We start from the raw sequence: 16,864 nt of genomic DNA on the forward strand, positions 1-16,864 counted from the left end.
AAAACAGCGTGTAAAAGTAATTTCCCCTTGTGGGATTAATAAACACCAATAAACTACAACTATAAAAAATGGGGGAAAATAAGACAATATTAAGCAAATGAACAACATGGAAATGTTTATTTGGCATCAGAATTACACAATTTATATCATTACTGACTTAATCACCTTATAAACAATCAAACCAATTTGTGTCAACAAGTTTCATCCACAAAAGTTACTTCCAGAAAGGTGTAGCTGCTGTAGGAGGACTTGTTGGGGTCTGTGTTTTCTCTATAACTTTCAGAGCGATGGTCTTCACACCGGTCAGAGCTTCATTGCAGGCTTTGGGTATGTGAGATGGTGGCAGGAGGAAGCCGTAATGCCCGCGGTCCTGGAGCTCAAAAGTGAAGGAGTATTTGATGCCGAGGTTGTACGCCCAGTCGTCTGAACCACCTGGAGCCAAGTCTGAGGAATGAGCAATGACACTTATGAAAGGGACTGAATCAAGTCAAGCTATACCTTCAAATGAAGAAAAAAAACAAGTCTTACATATTGTCTTTGCTCCTGAACCGTATCTGTAGTTGCTCCTGTAGTATCTCCTGATTTTCTCGGTTGCTTCTTTGGCAATCTCAAGCTAAAGAAATGCATTTGAAAAACAGTTGAAAGCCATCCTGCAGAATAAAGCCTCCACACACTCTGGAGCTCTTATCTTCAAGAGAAAAGCTCTCACATTTGTGTTTGATGGATGAGGCACCGAGAAAACCACTCACCAGTTCGTTGTGGTTCTCTGCCTCCTCTAAGGTGTACGAGTACGGGAAGAGCAGCATCTGAGAGTACGAGTGGATGCTGACGTAGAGCTGGATCGTGTCTTTGTGGCTGCGCAGGAACTCGGCCACGGCGTGAGTCTCTGGTTCTGACTCTGGGAAGGCGCCACAGTAGATCTCAGTGCAGGGGTTAGGAGAGGATCCCTCCGCTGGAAGACACAGCATCACTTCACTGTATGTTATGCTACAAAGACTTTTTCATGCATGATGAGTTATTATAAAAACATCACAATCAAACCATGATGTCAAACCAAGTCCTATCAATCGCTCAATCATCTCCAGTTATACATAAGAAAACAAACTATAGTCAGTGGCTAATTGGGTTCATTTGTCGCGAAGGAATAAATTGCAATCATCACAGCCCTCTGCAGCTGCTTTCTGAAGCAATCTGTGAAATTTTGGATCTATTGTTCATGAAGACGTTTAAATAAGCAAAAAGTATTGTAAAGGTTTCAAAAACAAGAATGCCACTTTAACATAATTCAGTTTTATTTGGGATTGAGAAATGATTTTGTCCCAATCAACAAATTATTGGAGTGTGTACTGAGAGTCAAAGGATTACTTTAAAGTGGATGTCTACATTGATGTGATGATTCTCCAGTACAGGACAGCTGGTTCATGACGGAGGACTTACTGCACCAGTTGGCGTCAAAGTTCCTGTTCAGGTCGACTCCGATGCAGTCGCTGTTCATGCTGGCGGAGCGGTTCTTCCTCCACATCCTGTTCTGAGAAAAAAAAAGAATATCAGGGACGGATCATGAATCCAGCTGAAATGTTCGGCCTTTACAACTTCTCTGTTATTTTGAATGCGCTCTCACTGTGTAATGTGTCCATGTGTAAGAGTATCCATCAGGGTTCAGCACAGGCAGGATGTAGATGTCCATGTTGTCCAGGATGTCAGTGATGTCTTGGTTTACATCGTAAAAGGCCAACGACTGGGGGAGAAGGGACGTTTGATGTTAGAGCGAGAACACTGTGAAACTTTACTTCAATGTTTCCTCCCTGCTGTGATGCGTTCAGTGTACTCACATGCTGAACAAACCACAAGCAGAAAGCAGGAGAGATCCACTCCCTGGCATGGATCCCACAGTCAATCCACATGGCCTTCTTATCTGCTCTGTCATTTAAAGACAACTGAGGGATAAAGTAAGGATTAGTCAGAAGTCAAAATGTTCAACGAGCGTGTTATCTTCAGATGACGAGTGGAAGAACCTTCAGGACATAGAGCGGACGTTTCTCACTCGATGAGCCAATGAGAATGGTTTTTACTCTGGCGAGGTTTTCCTGTGTGGTCCTGTTTATCCAATAATAGATCTACAATGATTAAAGGGAAATATATTCAGTAAATACAGCAGCCTGCTTCCAGGTAATCTAATAATATTGTGATAAATACTGTCGATGCAAGCAAAAAAAAAAAAAGACTCAAAAGGAGCCAGAAATTGTTAAATGTGATCAAATTCTCACAGCTTGTCAAAATAAAAACCTGCCAAACTGGAAATGATACTGGGCTATAGTACCAAAACAACTTTCATAAAGTTTAAACCTTAAAAAAAAAGGATCATAATAAACCATAAAACTAGAAGTAACTGCAGCAAAAATGTCAATATTTTGCAAGTTGTACTTAATAAAATGAAGCACTCAAGAGTTCAGTGTTACTGACAGACCCAAAACACAATTCTCGGTTCCTGTTAAGTAGTGTTAAGTTTTCTTTTTTTTAAATTGCACTCATGGTAATGCAATCTGATCGATAAAGGAGACATGCATACATCCTCCAGACTGTGATATCTCTCGTAGAAATTTGTGCTGCTCCGTGGGTCGGTGGAGTCGTTCATCGTCTGCATTTCGATCAACTCATTGGTGTTGGCCAGTAACACCCTGAAATTAAAAAATAAAAAACAAACACATTGCACAGTGACTATGCTGCAGGTCTGTGATATCTTTGTGTTAAGCGTGTACAATTTCAGAAAGGGCAACACACGCATGGGTTATGGCATGTCCCTGCAGCAGGTTCTTTACAGTCTCTAAGTTGGTTGCAGGAACAAACAGGTGGACCTCACTTTCTTCTTGGATGTATTGAGGTGCAGCCGGCTGCCATAAGGCTGTCTGGTTAGAAAGTAAGTCAGAGAAAAATCACAGAGGGTAAAAAAAGAAAAGGCCATGAAAGAAAGCTTAGAAGAAGACGTGCAGCTCCTACCTCATATTGAGAGGTGAGATTCTTCAAGATGTCCACTTGCTCCTCTGTTTTTGGGGTGATTGACAGGATTTGGTCCCTGAAGGAGAAGAAATAGAGAACATCAGGAGATTACACAGTCTACCATGAAGGACGCAGAGGTCCGGAAGAATGCGTCACGGTGTTTTAAAGGCGGCTGTAACTCCTACGTTGTTTAAGTTAAAAGTGGGACAGTGTTGTCAAGTCAATTTTAAATGATTGTTGTGTGACCTGAGTACATTTGGACAGCACAACAATCGTGTAAAGGGGAGTGCGTTTGAATAAGTTTGTCATCTTGCTGTTTTCTTTGTGGGAAAGAAGTGACTTGCTCTTTCCCACGATAGCTAATAAAATCCAAATCCACTTACTGTGTTTCTGTGCAGTGTCCAGTCTTCAGGAGTTTCTGCACGTTGATTAAAACAAACAATATCCAGAGAGATTTCATGTTGTCAGGATTCCAAACTGGAAATGACAAGAAGTTTGTTCCCAAAACACAGCAGACGGGACAGATTATTGATCAAATCAGTGTTTATTTAGAAGTTAAACATTACTTTTGTTGAAAGACGAGGGCATAGATCAGCAATCAGGGCTGAGAGAGAGCAGGTAGTCTGTATTCCTCTTACTATAGTTCCAAATGCAGTTAAGGGTGTTCTTTTAATTTGACCAATTGCAAAAACACATCTCATCGATAGGACTGATTATTGTGCTTACACAAATCCACTTTTTCTCAATACCCATATTATGATCTTCTTTGTTTTCATGCCTTTTATTTAAAGATAGGACAGTGAAAAGAGTAAGATGTCGGGAGAGAGAGAGTGGGGAAGGAGCCACAGGTCGGATGAGAACCCAGGCCAACCGCTTGGAGGACCACAGCCTCCGTAAATGGGGCGCTCACATCAACCACTGGGCTGCCGACTCCTCAATATTATGACATTTAATGACTTGTTTTAATACAAAATGAAACAACAACAAAAAAAAAAGGTTGTAAAGCTATTTTTTTTTTTACGCTTATAAGTGTGAATGATTCATCTGTTCTGGCTTTCTTCACACTTCTGGAGGCCAGTAGATTCATTTGATATGATGAAAGGCTTTTATAAGCATTTTGCTTCTGCTGCCTGTTCAAACAAATGCATGTCTGTTTGTTTTAACTGTCTATACTGTTTATAATATTGAGATAGATTGATAGATAATACACATTATAATAAAAAAAAACACTGAATATAAAAGCTCGAAAAAATTTGAATATGTCTTTTTTTAATACAGCACAAGGTTAAGAATACAAATCAATCAATTTTTATTTGTATAGCGTCAACTCATAACAAGTGTTATCTCGAGACACTTTACAAAAAGCAGGTAAAATACCTTACTCTTTGTCTGTTAACATTACAAAAGAGCAGGTAAAAGACCTTACTCTTTGTCTGTTAACATTACAAAAAGCAGGTAAAAGACCTTACTCATTGTCTGTTAACTTTACAAAAAGCAGGTAAAATACTTTAATCTTTGTCTGTTAACATTACAAAAAGCAGGTAAAATACCTTACTCATTGTTATGTTACAAAAAGCAGGTAAAATACCTTACTCATTGCTATATTACAAAGAATATGACATGATGGATCAAATGGACAAAAGTGGTTGCAGTAACACCTCCACACCGGTAGATGGCGCTCAGTAATAACAACAACTCACAAATCACAAAGCAGGAAAGAGAACTTAAACACGGCGATGCGTGTTGTTAAAGATGTCGCCTCACGATCAGCTGGCCCTCTGTTTGTGTGAAATAACACGGTAAGGAACAAAATGCGACAAACTACGCGTTTAAATTCACTTATTTTGTCATGAAATGTCTAATTTAAAAGAGTAGAATTATTCTATATGGTACGACATCTGCACATTATAATCTAAAGAACTGCAGAAAGTCCACCACAGGTTCTACTGTGACTCGCTTGTCGACACTAAAATCATATTTATTGTTGAGGAAATCCTCGATGAATATGTCAAAATGTGTCTAGTTTGTTTAAAGCTTTCACTCATAATGTTTCTTTATGACCTACAGTTGTTCAATACTCTCTTTAACCATGTTGTAGTCTATATATTGCAACTGTTAATAGTTTATTCATCATTAAAGCGTTATGTACATGCAACACTATTTAATGTGTGTTTATTCTCACATGTAGCTGTATCCTTGGCCTGTTTCCCTTTTTTAAACACATGTTTGGGTCTTAATATTTAGTCTGGTTGGGGTTGGTTAAATAGTTTTTCTTTAAAGCCTTATATAAAATATTGCTGTGGAGTTAATTCCCCTTTGAAACATAATTGTGGCAAACCCAGTTATCTAGAAATCCGCTCCTTTTGCCTATTTCAGGTTTGCTCTAACGTCAGAGTTATGTCTCTGTTTTGCAGGCTGCTGTGGAAGCTGCTGCTGCCTCTGCTGTTTCTGTGCGTGCTGCTGGTCGCTGTCCTCGTCCTGCTGGTTCTGGCTGTGCGTCTTTGGCTTCAAAGCAGCAGGAGCGCTCGGAGGGCGAGGGATGGACGTCCAACCGTGGCCTTCTTCCACCCGTACTGTAACGCTGGTGGAGGGGGAGAGAGGGTGCTCTGGTGTGCTATCAGGGCGCTACAAAACAGGTAAAAAGCTTTGCCCTTTCTCCCCCCCCATCGGGCCAACTTGTTTGCGCTGCGATATGTTGAAACTGTGTCTCTTCCAGGTACGTGGACGTGAATTTTGTGGTGTACACGGGGGACCTGGGCGTGACGGCTCAGCAGATTCTGGAAGGAGCACGTCGTCGCTTTAACGTCGTGCTCCCTCGGCCGATTCAGTTCGTGTTCCTGAGGCATCGGCTGCTGGTGGAGCCCGGCCTCTTTCCTCACTTCACCCTCCTCGGTCAGAGCGTGGGCTCCGTCTTCCTGGGATGGGAGGCGCTGACAGAGTTCGTCCCGGACCTTTACGTCGACTCCATGGGCTACGCCTTCACTCTCCCCCTGTTCCGCTACCTGGGAGGCTGCAGCGTGGGGAGTTACGTTCACTACCCCACCATCAGCACTGACATGCTGTCTGTGGTGAGAGAGAGGAACCCCAGGTAATCCTTCTTCTTCTTTTCCTCGCCTCTCCTTGTGTTTTCTTCCTGGATTTATAACGCAACCTGTTGCTGTTTCAGGTTCAACAACGCAGACTACGTCTCCAATAGTCTCTTCCTGAGCGCCTTCAAAGTGGTCTACTACTGCCTCTTCGCCCTCCTCTACGGCATGGCCGGCTCCTGTAGCGACCTCATCATGGTCAACTCCTCCTGGACCCTGGATCACATCCTGTCCCTGTGGCGTGCTCCGAACCGCACCAGCGTTGTCTACCCGCCCTGCGACGTCAGCGCCTTCCTAGACGTCCCTCTGGAAGAGGACGGGGACAGGAGGTGCCACTCGATAGTCTCCATCGGGCAGTTCAGGCCGGAGAAGGACCACCGGCTGCAGATCAGAGCGTTCAAGAAGGTGTTGGACCGGAGGAGGGAGGGGGCGGGGGGAAGAGAGGCGCTGAAGCTGGTTCTGATTGGTGGATGCAGGAATCAGGAGGATGAGGACAGGGTGCTGATGCTGCGGGGGCTGTGCCAGGAGCTGGGCATGGCGGACAGGGTGGAGTTTAAACTAAATGTTCCTTTTGAGGAGCTGAAGAGAGAGATGGGGGAAGCAACCATCGGGCTGCATACCATGTGGAACGAACACTTTGGAATAGGTAAATTGACAGTCTGATGCTATGTTAAAATGTAAAAAAAAAAACTATCTTGAGATATTACATTTCTTCTTTTGCCTCCTCCAGGTGTTGTTGAATGTATGGCGGCAGGAAAAGTCATCCTGGCGCACAAATCCGGCGGTCCCAAGCTCGACATCGTGGTCCCTTACGAGGGAGGCCAAACAGGCTTCCTCGCCGAGGACGAGGACGGATACGCCGAGGCCATAGAGAGGATCCTCACACTGACGCCTGAAAACCGCCTGCAGATCAGACGGAACGCACGCCAGTCTGTCGCCCGCTTCTCTGATCAGGAGTTTGAGGCGTGTTTCTGCGCTGCTATGGAGCCTCTGATGGGAACGCTTGAACGATGAGGACTCGTTCTGTGTGTGTAGTCGACACGTTAGGGGCTGTTAGACCCTTTGAGCACCTTTATTTTGATGCACTGACTGGTGACACTTTGTTTCCCCACCATGTTCTCAGAGTACAGTTTAGGCACCTGGCAGAAACACATCAAATTGTTCCCTTTTTACCTCGCGTGGTTAGAGCAATCCAGCTGCAGAAATGTTTGCATTTAGTTTGAGTTGTTTCTGTAAATACTCGATTATCCTGTTAGATTAAAGAAGCCCTGATTACTTTGTCCGTCAGTTTAACCAAAACAAGATTTATTATATTAATTATGTTGAAAATGGGTCCAGGGGAGCAAATTAGTATTTCAAAACACAACAGAACAGGAACGCTTTGCCCAGAATGTGAAATATTTTTGATATTGATGAATGTAATTAAAGATGTAATAAAGATATTAAGTGGGATGTTGCAGTAGGATGAGCCGTTGTTTATTTCATATTTACAATTATGAAATGTCTAAACATACGGTCGTAAAAATGTGTGAAGTGAAGGTGTAAGGCACAAATATGAAGAAGATAACTGCCTGAGTCCATATTTCTAAATGTCTTTCCAAAGTCGTTCTGATTGAGAGACGCCTTAACAGCAACATTTACATTCAGAGTCTCTAATCATTACATAGAATAAGTAAAGCTAATCTTCCTGCATAAATTAACCCAAACACTAAAATTAAGAAGAGGCAAAGGGCCACGTGTTACAAATGTGTACGAGTTCTGAGTCTAAACTCACCACTTTGAATTTATTAACAAAAAAATATATTTTGATATATATCAGGTCAGAAACAGATTCCAAAGTCTGGGATAAAAAAAAAAAAAAAAAAAGACTTATTTCTATTCTTTTTCTTTAAATAGAGATAAGTGCTAATTACTAAAATGTGCATTGTGATATTTAGTGTTTCAGACTGACCACAGCCGAGACATCATCAAGCAGCAGCACTCCTCCTCCTCCTCCTCCTCCACACATCCTGCCAGGTCGCTTAGTTCTTAGCTCCTCACAGGAGGTCAAGACCAGAGATTTTGTGTTTTAAAGACAGAATTATTTTTCATCCATTTTTCCTCCATTAATGATACTTTATTGGTTAGATGTTTTTACTGTAACATCCTATTTGATATTTTGCAAAATGATTGCAGGATGAGACCACTAGAGGGCGCATTCGCTCCACAGACACAACACGTGCATTCAATAAAGTGAATAACCTGAGATGTTTGCAGGTTCATCACACCTAATCATTTGGAAAACAAAATGAGGACTCTGAGACGGATTGAGGATCTGGTTTGAACATTTATATTGTGATTTTCAGTTTAAATGCAAGAGGACACATTTACTCTTATCTGAAACCGTTTTTCTTCATGTAACTCTGCCCCACATGTTCACGTCAGCACATCAATAACTTACATACTGCACTGAAGCAAACATCCTGTAAAAGACAATGATATTCAGTTAGAAGAAATGGTACACAGCCTCTGTCTTCAAGAAGGCTGCTGCAGGGACAAAAGAACAGCGTGTCCAAAAGGGCCTGTGTGGAAAAAGACCACCTTCAAAGGATTCATTTCCACACCAACGCCAAATTTAAAACCAGTTTAAAGTGTCTCAAATGATAATGATATGTCGTCCTGATGCACACAGACATGTTGACATTGAGCACCCTTAAAATGAAGCCATTCCTGCAAGAAGTCAAAACCCTTCATGATCCAATCTGTAGGTACAAAGTCAAGATATAACCTCAGTTGGACCTTAGTGCACCGAGGATTGAAGCAGTAATGGCACCATGAAGAAACAAAGACACGACAGACACACAAAGTTGAAAGCAACATTCAGTCTGATGCCAGACTTCTGTTATTGACGACATGGTTTAATTCTCTGTACATTGACCCCGACAAATGTATGTTTTATCAGCTTGTGTGGATAACATGAGTGTACTTCACAATCCAATCTGTACATTCTTGAACGACATCCTGAAATGTGATACCATGTAACTTTAGAAGGCGGCGGGACGGGCGGGGGGGGGGGGGGGGGGGGGGGACCAACAGTCAAAGGGGAGGAGTAGCAGCTGCAACTGTACAGACACAAACTGAAGGAGAAGGTCCAAAATCGAGCCAAACACACGGGGAAGTCAACGCACACAGTCCACAGAGACGCACCATCACAGGCCTCCCGCCTCCATTACACAAGTCCTTTAAATAATGTTTTTTTTTTTGTTGTTTTGTTTTTTTCCAGTTGCACGGTCCAGACACTGCTGAACCCTGGGAAGAAATCTGCTCTGACCTCTGTGCAAGACTTTGGGGATAAGGCTTCCTTTTCATTTGCATTTGCAAAGTTTCTAAACAGTCTTGAAATGTTTAAGTGAACAGGTTTAAAAGTTGTACTGATACTTTTTTTAATCAGAGCCCGACCGATATCAATGGAATTGATAAAAGACGATGCAGTATGGGCCCATTTAACACTATCAAGTTGCACTTATTAACATACAGCATGACCTGACAATTGCATGACTTAAACATTGAATCTATATATCTATCCACACTGACATGTGGTATTTTCTGATATACTCAAAAAGCAGATTTTTTTATTGTCAATTTTTGTGTTGAACACTGTACTGTACACAGAGTACAGTAAAACATGGAGTTGGAGCGCCCTCTGCTGGACAAACAACTAAAATACGTCACATGTAAATCACCTCAAGGGTTATTCTCTCATACATTCTGTAAAAAGAAGTGTTTTATCGACATATCTTGTAAAAATTCATCTCTGATAGGGCCATGTTGTGTGATATCGGTCGGGCTCTAGTTTCATTGCCTTCATGTCTGTATTTATGTTCCCTAATATGCCTCCTTGTATACATTCCATTGTGCCAAAATGTTTTGTTCCTCTCTTGACTTTGTTGACCAGCTTTTTAAAATACAAACTCATAAAAAAAATCCTTCCATTTATCAATCATTAAATAATTTTATATAAAAGCAAACCTAACCAACCAGCACTCCATGTAGGCCTTTCTTCCTAACCGTGAACTACACCACATGATCATACATGCATTCACACAATGCATGTATGTATCGTCAGTCTTGGGTGTTTTGGGATCTTTCTCACTCATGCACACACTTCAGAACAGCTTCATGTTTTTTTTTTTTTTTTTTTTTTACAGCTAGTTCTTGCATGAGCTCCATGCAGTACCGAAGCAGAAAGCTCCTCGTGTCGGGGTTTTTTTTTTATATCCGGTACGTGGCACAAACTTATGGCAGAGAAGCGGATACATGGTTCGGCTCAGACTTGGATCCAGTAATATTTGAATGGTTCTTATTATTAGTGTTTATTTGAATCTGCTCAGGTAACCGGATGGAAGGGTTTTACCATACGGGGAAATGTAAGACTCTTTGACTTCGACTTTCCTGCTCTTGTCTTCATTTTGTCTTCATTTTCCAGCGTTGATAAAACCCACTGATCCGACAAACCAAGCTTTAAAAAAATGCAATAATTCGCAAACACTAACTGATCACGGTCCGGCTTGGGTTGAAGTATATACACACTCCCATATATTCTTTCATTGTCTTTATCGTGTCCTGATCTCCAAATTCAACACTCTCCGGTAAGTTTCGTTCCGTCCCCCCGTTTGGGTGGTGCAGGCGGGGGTCCCCGTCGTAATGTTGCATAGCCTGAGATGTTTCCGGACTTGTAGCCGTCGTTCCCTCCGTTGCTTTGCTTCCCTTGGTCCAGGAGCAGCTCGGGTGGAGGCGGGGGCAGCGCCATGTCGTCCATAGTTCCTGCAGGTTCCAACTTGCCCGTGAGGCCGGCTGAGGTTAGGGAACCTTGGCGACCCACTGACTTTCGCTTCAGTGTCCGGTGAAGATCATCCAGGAAATTAGGCTGGCCCGACCCACCCTTTGGGGAGGTGGGTGGAGGTGAAAGTGGTGGGGGGTCTGGTGTGTTGTTGCCGCGCCGTACAAGTGTTGGTGGAGGAGTCTTTTTCAGTGAGCTTTTCCCCCATGTTGAGTTGCTTACAAGGGACACAGGTGGGGGAGGAGGGGGAGCTTGGGGTTGGGGGTTGACCACAGCAACTCTTGGTGGACCTCCGCTATGGGCATCAGAACCAGGAGGTGGAGGAGGGGGGAAGAGCTCTGAGGCAGGAGGGGGAGGTGGGAAGTAGGCGCACTCGGGAGGCGGAGAAGGGAAGTCGCCGCTAATTTGCTTGACCTGGCTCACTTTGGCCTGGAGAGCTGGAGGCAGGTTGGAAAGGTTGAGCTTGCCTGGTTTTGGGGGTGCTGGGGGTCCATTTGAGGGGTCCTTAGAAGGGGATCCAGAGGAATAGGAAGGGGGGCAAGGGGAGGAGGAAGGGGCGTTGCCTTGGGGGGCAAACTTGCTCAGTAAGTTCCTCCTGGACTCCTCGTAGGAAGCTGAACCGTTGAGCTTGATGCTGGAGTTCCTCTGCGGGGCGGGAGGAGGTTTCTTGCCTCCGAAGCTGGAGGAGCCAGAGGGGGATCTCCTCAAGGGGCAGCCCAGGTTTCCAGGAGGAAGGGGAGGGGGCGGCGGAGTTGGGCCTGTAACTTTGGGAGGAGGTGGCGGAGACGGGCCTGTGACTTGCGGAGGTGGTGGTGGAGGTGGAGGTGGAGGAGGAGGAGGGGCGGGGAAGCCACCGTTGTTGTCAGGAGGGGGAGGAGGGAATTCAGGAGACTGTAGCTGCTGGCCTCCGCCTGGCTGCCATCTTGGTTTGGTCTTGACAGCAGGGGGGGAGAGGGGGGCTTTGGGGCTCTCCGTGTGATTGGCTGCTTGGGATGACGCTCCTGGAAACTGACTTGCGAGTTGTTTCACCAAAGACATCGCAGGAGGGCCTCCCGCTGACATGGATGACGGCTTTGACAGGCTGTGCTGCTTCGGCAAAGTAGGAGGCGGCTGGCTAGAGGTGTGCCCCGCCTGGAGGCTGAACTGCTTCTTGAAGGGAGCAGGTGGAGGAGGTGGTGGAGGTGGGGGTGGGCATGGGCCACCCAGGGCCGCAGGAGGTGGAGCAGGGGGGAAAGGGGAGACGGGTGAGACCGGTTTGGGGGCAGCATGCGGGATGAAGCCGGGGTTGAAGGTTTTTGGTGGCGCTGGAGGAGGAGGCGGGAACTGGGCTGGCACTGGGAACTGCTGGGGAGGAGGAGGAGGTGGTGGCGGAGGCGGAGGCGGAGGAGGTGGGGGTGTTGGAGCAGGGGCAGGGGGCGGGGAATCTTCAATGCCTCCGTTTGGAGAGAGGAGATCCCGTGGCGGGCTGGGAAACCGCTCCTTCAAGGCCTGCTTCAGCCCATTCGGGTAAACAGGGTGGCTCATGGGCGCCATTACCTCAGGAGGTGGAGGAGGAGGGGGAGGAAATGCAACGCCATTCATTTGGGGATCAGGTGGAGGGACTGGCGGTGGAGGAATGAAGGAAGGTGGGGCAGCAGGGCTTGGAGGACCCAGCCTCAAAACAGCCATGGCCGACCCTGGAGTTGGCATGGACGGTGGAGGAGGCGGTGGAGGAGGAGGCGGGACATTAGTCCTTGCCGCAATGTGATTGACATTTGGTTTGACGGGCGCTTGTGCCGGGGGCGGTCTTGGAGACGACGGTAGAACTTGATGACCTAAGGCGTGGATGTGACCTGGTAGCCTGTGGTTGGCTGTGTTGGAAGCATTTTGGCTCTGCAGCCGGTTGATGGTGCTGAACTTGTACATGGTTGGAGCCGGTGAGTGGTGAGAGACCATTTGAACCGGGGGCGGGGGAGGAGGGGGAGGTGGCGGCGGCGGGGGCGGAGGAGGAGCCACTTCTTGTTGCTGTTGCTGCTGCTGCTGCTGTTGTTGCTGCTGCTGCTGCTGCTGCTGGGGGGGGATGTGGCTGTAGCTGGGAAGTGTTTTCCGCTGTTGTTGCGGCGATTGCGGGGGACGCTGAGTCATCTGCGGTGGAGGCGGCTGTGGAGTCTGTTGAGGAGACTGTTGAGGAGACTGAGGCTGGGGAGGTGGGGTCTGGGGGTGCACTGACGGGTGCTGAGACGGTGGCGGGTGCTGTTGGAGGGGTTGAGGTGGAGGCTGAGGTTGGGGAGGGGGCGTCAGGGCGGGATGATCGGCTGAATGCTGGCTGTGATGGCGGTGACTGTGGGAGACGTGAGGCAGGGTGCCCGATCTGGACGCCTCCATCCTCATGTGCTGCGAAAAAGAGAGTAACAGCTTAGTGACATGAAAAAGGATTTTTTTTTTTCAAACACATATTTCTGTGACAGGAAGTCATACCTTGGTGTTTTCCTCGATCTGGGTCCCTCTCTTCCAGGCCTCAGAGAAGATGGAGCTGACCACACTCTGCGAGCGACCATGAGAAGATCCAGTGTCGACCCCGCTGTCTGAGTGTCCCGAATGATTAGACTGGGACTCTAAAGGCACACACATAAAAGACTCTTTGAGAGTATTCTTAAAGCAGCTCAAGTATGATTTGTACCAAGCTTAAAGTTCTGTCAAAGTTCTTAATATAAAACTGAATGAGTTAGAAAATGAAAGTGTTATTCTGTTCAAATACATTTTGACATCTTCACAGACCTTTATAATGAGGACAAAAAGAGTTTCTGTGGCAGTAAACACCTGACAAATGCACCCTGGTAATATTTCTGTAATGTACTCAGCGTTATGTGACTTTCTGGAATAAACTGGATTTTTTTTTTTTAAAGAGAAACAGCATTCCCAAGTAGCATGGCATTTGACAATCTGGGAATCAATCGGCTATGGTTTAATAATGGGGGCGGGCTGTGGGCTCAGTGGCAGCGTCAGTCATCTCTCAACCCGGAAGGTCAGGGAGGTCTACACTGGAATTATCTCAGCTGGTGCAACACCTAAAATGGAAGTAGAGCGTGAACTCTGTCTTCAGTTGGAACATTTACTTAGCCAACAGGTTCTGCAATGATACAGAAAACCCTTCTGAAAAAAAAAAATCAGGAAAGTGAGTGAAAAATTGAATTCCTGGATGCTGCACTGACAGTCTGATTAGAAAACGAACTAACCAGGTATGCTAGCAGAGCTGGAGCCTGATCGGATGCTGGCGGTCGACAGAGAGGACCAATCGTAGGCGGCCTCTGTCCTCTTCATGGCCTCCTGGTAGTTCATGTACAGCTGCTTCCCGTACTACAAACAAACACACATGGTTAAGTACAAATTGACTGAATAGACAAACAACTATTTTTGTCCTATTTTTTTTTTTTTTTTTAATTCTCTTTTAGACTCACCTTGGCGATGCGGATTCCATTCACCCATTGGTGCAGCGTCCTGACATCATCACAGCACAGATACTTGATGTACTGAGACTTCTTCTGGATCTGTGGATGCTGCAGAGAGAAGTCAAAACAGATTCTACCATCAACAAATGCCTCAAACCTCCTCTCAGAAATGATGCAAACTTCATGATGAAAGTATTACGTATGCTTGAATGGGCTCGCATGCCTCTAGGACTAATCAGAGGGAGCAATAACACTCACTATCAGCTTATTAAAAGGCAATCTACTTAAATGAAAGAACTTTTATTGACTTGTTTGGAGGCAGTTTGCAGAGTGCTTTTGAAAGGAATGGAAAGCTAATGCAGTTAAGATGCGTGTCTAACGATTCAGAGAGAAGCTCTTATAAGTCTTTGTGGGTCAGTAAGAATATCTCAGATCAAACTGCTACATAACATCCGTACATGGAGCAAGAAGCTCAATGTTGACATGCTGCATATCTGTTGCTGCACACACATTTGCATCAACACTTGAAATGAAAAACTCTCCCCTGAGTTGAAAACATATGAAAAGGGTTTGTGTACCTTGAGAGCCAGGCAGTAGTCAGTAGGAGCTTTGTATTTGCTGCGGTAGTCTTGACCATAATACACGTTAACATGGTCCAGCTGCAGGAAGCACACGAGATCTCTGGAAGCCTGCGGAGAGGGAGACAGAGGAGGACGCACTGAATGAATACAACAATACATCAAGGCACAGACGCGTACCTACCGATGCATCAAGTATTTTCCGTCAAGTTCTGACTGACTTCGATGGAGGAAACGACTTGCGAGGCAGAAGTCCAAATTACATATTAATGGTCTCGGAGTATTTTTGAACAAACACTGTTTCTATGCTTGAGTGATGTCGCTCTAAATGGGCTTTAAATAATTATGCTCAGAGGAGCCGACTGCCACTGTGGTGGATGTTATGTGCATGTTTGTCAGAGTAGTAACACAGATTTGAATGAAATGCACAATACTTTCTTTAATGTGAGGGCTTTCACTCTAAGCAACTCCAGCAAATGAGCTAGGTGGTAGCTCACAATAGGTTGCAGGATTTTAAAGGGAATATTCAAACTACCACACTATATTTTGGTGCTCTATTGACTAAAAAGTACAAAAAAAGGAAACCCTGCAAATGATTGCTTCAGCATGCAGCATCAAAACAAACTATTAATGGCTGCCTTGTATGTTTTCAGTGCAAATATGCCTGAACAGATTGTATCCATTAAGAGATGTACAGCCTCAGATTATATGCCTGACAAAAATACAGATCGCTGCAGAAATATACCTTGAAGTTACCTTCGCTCCATTCTAAGCCACCAGACTCCATTGACAAAAACAGCAATTTAACCCCCAAAGGAACAGGAGGTCCTCTTCTGTTGTCGACCTGCCTCGTTAGTTTTCTTGTTTGATTGTGTTGCGTTATATCTGAGCTGTCTCTTTAAAACACCTCGGCCACACAACAACACAAACAAACCATCTGATGGCGGCGGCAGTAGACCGTAAAGTGCTGCCTGGTGAAATGGGTGGTTTCATTAAAGGGGTGTGGTGGGTGCACAAGAGAGCCACATTAGGAGCTGCTTCTGGTTTAAAAGAAATGTCTGACTTATCTATGCAGGGATCTTTTCTGTTATGTTGCCGTACACTTTAACAATCCGAGACTGTAAGCGCTTTGGTTGGATGCAATTGCCCTGAAAGATTACAGCATGTTGCAGCCGTTGTGGCGCGCTATGTCGCTGCACCTTGAAGCAATCTACTGGAGCAATTCAAAACTTGTTGTACATTGTAGACCTCGAAATGTTTGAAAAAAATAAAGTTCAGACTTTAAAATACCCGAGTTTGTCTTTTAAAAAAAAAAAAAAGGTAAAAAAGTCATCCACAGTATTTGCCTCTTTAAGTGATGCTACTGAATGCTGATGTGGAGTCGCTGCTGAGTCTGGGAAAAAGTTTGGGGGATGATCGTACTAAAAATAGATCACATATGCACGACAAATCTTCTCTGGTATATAAAAAAACAAAACTTGATCCAAGCAGAACCTGGTTCTGATAGAAAGAACAACGTTTCTGTTCTGCATCTTAATTTTGCCTCACTGACCTTGGCTTTGCCTTTGGGGACGTAGTAGATCCCCGATGCTCTGAGGAGGAAGTAACGCTTCTTCCACGACTTCTTGCCATCTTCCTTTAGCCAGAGGATGCCTTCGATCTCCGGCACCGAGACCGTGCCGCCGCAGAAACACTCCTGATAAAACACACACATTACTTTTGTAGTTTTCTTGAGCTACAGGATGGAGAATTTATCAGAAGTCAGTGTGTATTCTCACCTCTAACAATGCTTCTTTGTTCCTGTCAGCCATTTCAGACGTCTCCTTCCGGCCCAACAAATAGTTCTGGAGATGATTGAGAGAATTAGTGAAGTGAATAAAGAGGAGGAGGGAAGTCGTCGGCTCACCTCCTCTTATGTGACATAAATTATTCACCTTTTACTCGCTTTAGAGCTTT

The 16,864-nt window shown here is 45.0% G+C and overlaps 3 protein-coding genes across 7 annotated transcripts in view; 1 reads left to right on the forward strand and 2 right to left on the reverse strand.

The window, feature by feature from the left end:
* Positions 1-100: 100 nt before the first annotated feature.
* cpb2 (carboxypeptidase B2 (plasma)) lies at positions 101-3,522 on the reverse strand. Its single transcript, XM_020653933.3, has 11 exons — positions 3,381-3,522; positions 2,998-3,073; positions 2,782-2,906; positions 2,570-2,678; positions 2,016-2,117; positions 1,833-1,937; positions 1,622-1,738; positions 1,438-1,528; positions 750-952; positions 529-613; positions 101-444 (listed from the first exon to the last, which is right to left on the reverse strand). The coding sequence occupies exons 1-11, from the start codon at positions 3,455-3,457 to the stop codon at positions 215-217; spliced, it is 1,320 nt and encodes a 439-aa protein (XP_020509589.2). The 5' UTR covers positions 3,458-3,522; the 3' UTR covers positions 101-214.
* A 1,131-nt stretch (positions 3,523-4,653) lies between these two features.
* On the forward strand, positions 4,654-7,535 carry alg11 (ALG11 alpha-1,2-mannosyltransferase). The gene is made up of 5 exons (XM_020653921.3): positions 4,654-4,796; positions 5,412-5,633; positions 5,714-6,085; positions 6,164-6,729; positions 6,814-7,535. The coding sequence occupies exons 1-5, from the start codon at positions 4,750-4,752 to the stop codon at positions 7,095-7,097; spliced, it is 1,491 nt and encodes a 496-aa protein (XP_020509577.1). The 5' UTR covers positions 4,654-4,749; the 3' UTR covers positions 7,098-7,535.
* Positions 7,536-8,389: 854 nt separating this feature from the next.
* The window catches only part of raph1b (Ras association (RalGDS/AF-6) and pleckstrin homology domains 1b), a 49,856-nt gene continuing 41,381 nt past the window's right edge, over positions 8,390-16,864 (reverse strand). For all 5 annotated transcript variants that reach the window (XM_065951693.1, XM_029281188.2, XM_029281189.2 and 2 more), the window contains 7 exons: positions 16,687-16,752; positions 16,461-16,604; positions 14,909-15,019; positions 14,340-14,438; positions 14,118-14,238; positions 13,360-13,496; positions 8,390-13,275 (listed from right to left, as the gene is read on the reverse strand). In XM_065951693.1, coding sequence (XP_065807765.1) covers positions 10,699-13,275; positions 13,360-13,496; positions 14,118-14,238; positions 14,340-14,438; positions 14,909-15,019; positions 16,461-16,604; positions 16,687-16,752 — 3,255 coding nt within the window. In that variant the 3' untranslated portion in view covers positions 8,390-10,698. The remainder of the gene's footprint in view (positions 13,276-13,359; positions 13,497-14,117; positions 14,239-14,339; positions 14,439-14,908; positions 15,020-16,460; positions 16,605-16,686; positions 16,753-16,864) is intronic.

The sequence above is a fragment of the Labrus bergylta genome, chromosome 24 (assembly GCF_963930695.1).
Source record: "Labrus bergylta chromosome 24, fLabBer1.1, whole genome shotgun sequence".
NCBI lineage: Eukaryota > Metazoa > Chordata > Actinopteri > Labriformes > Labridae > Labrus > Labrus bergylta.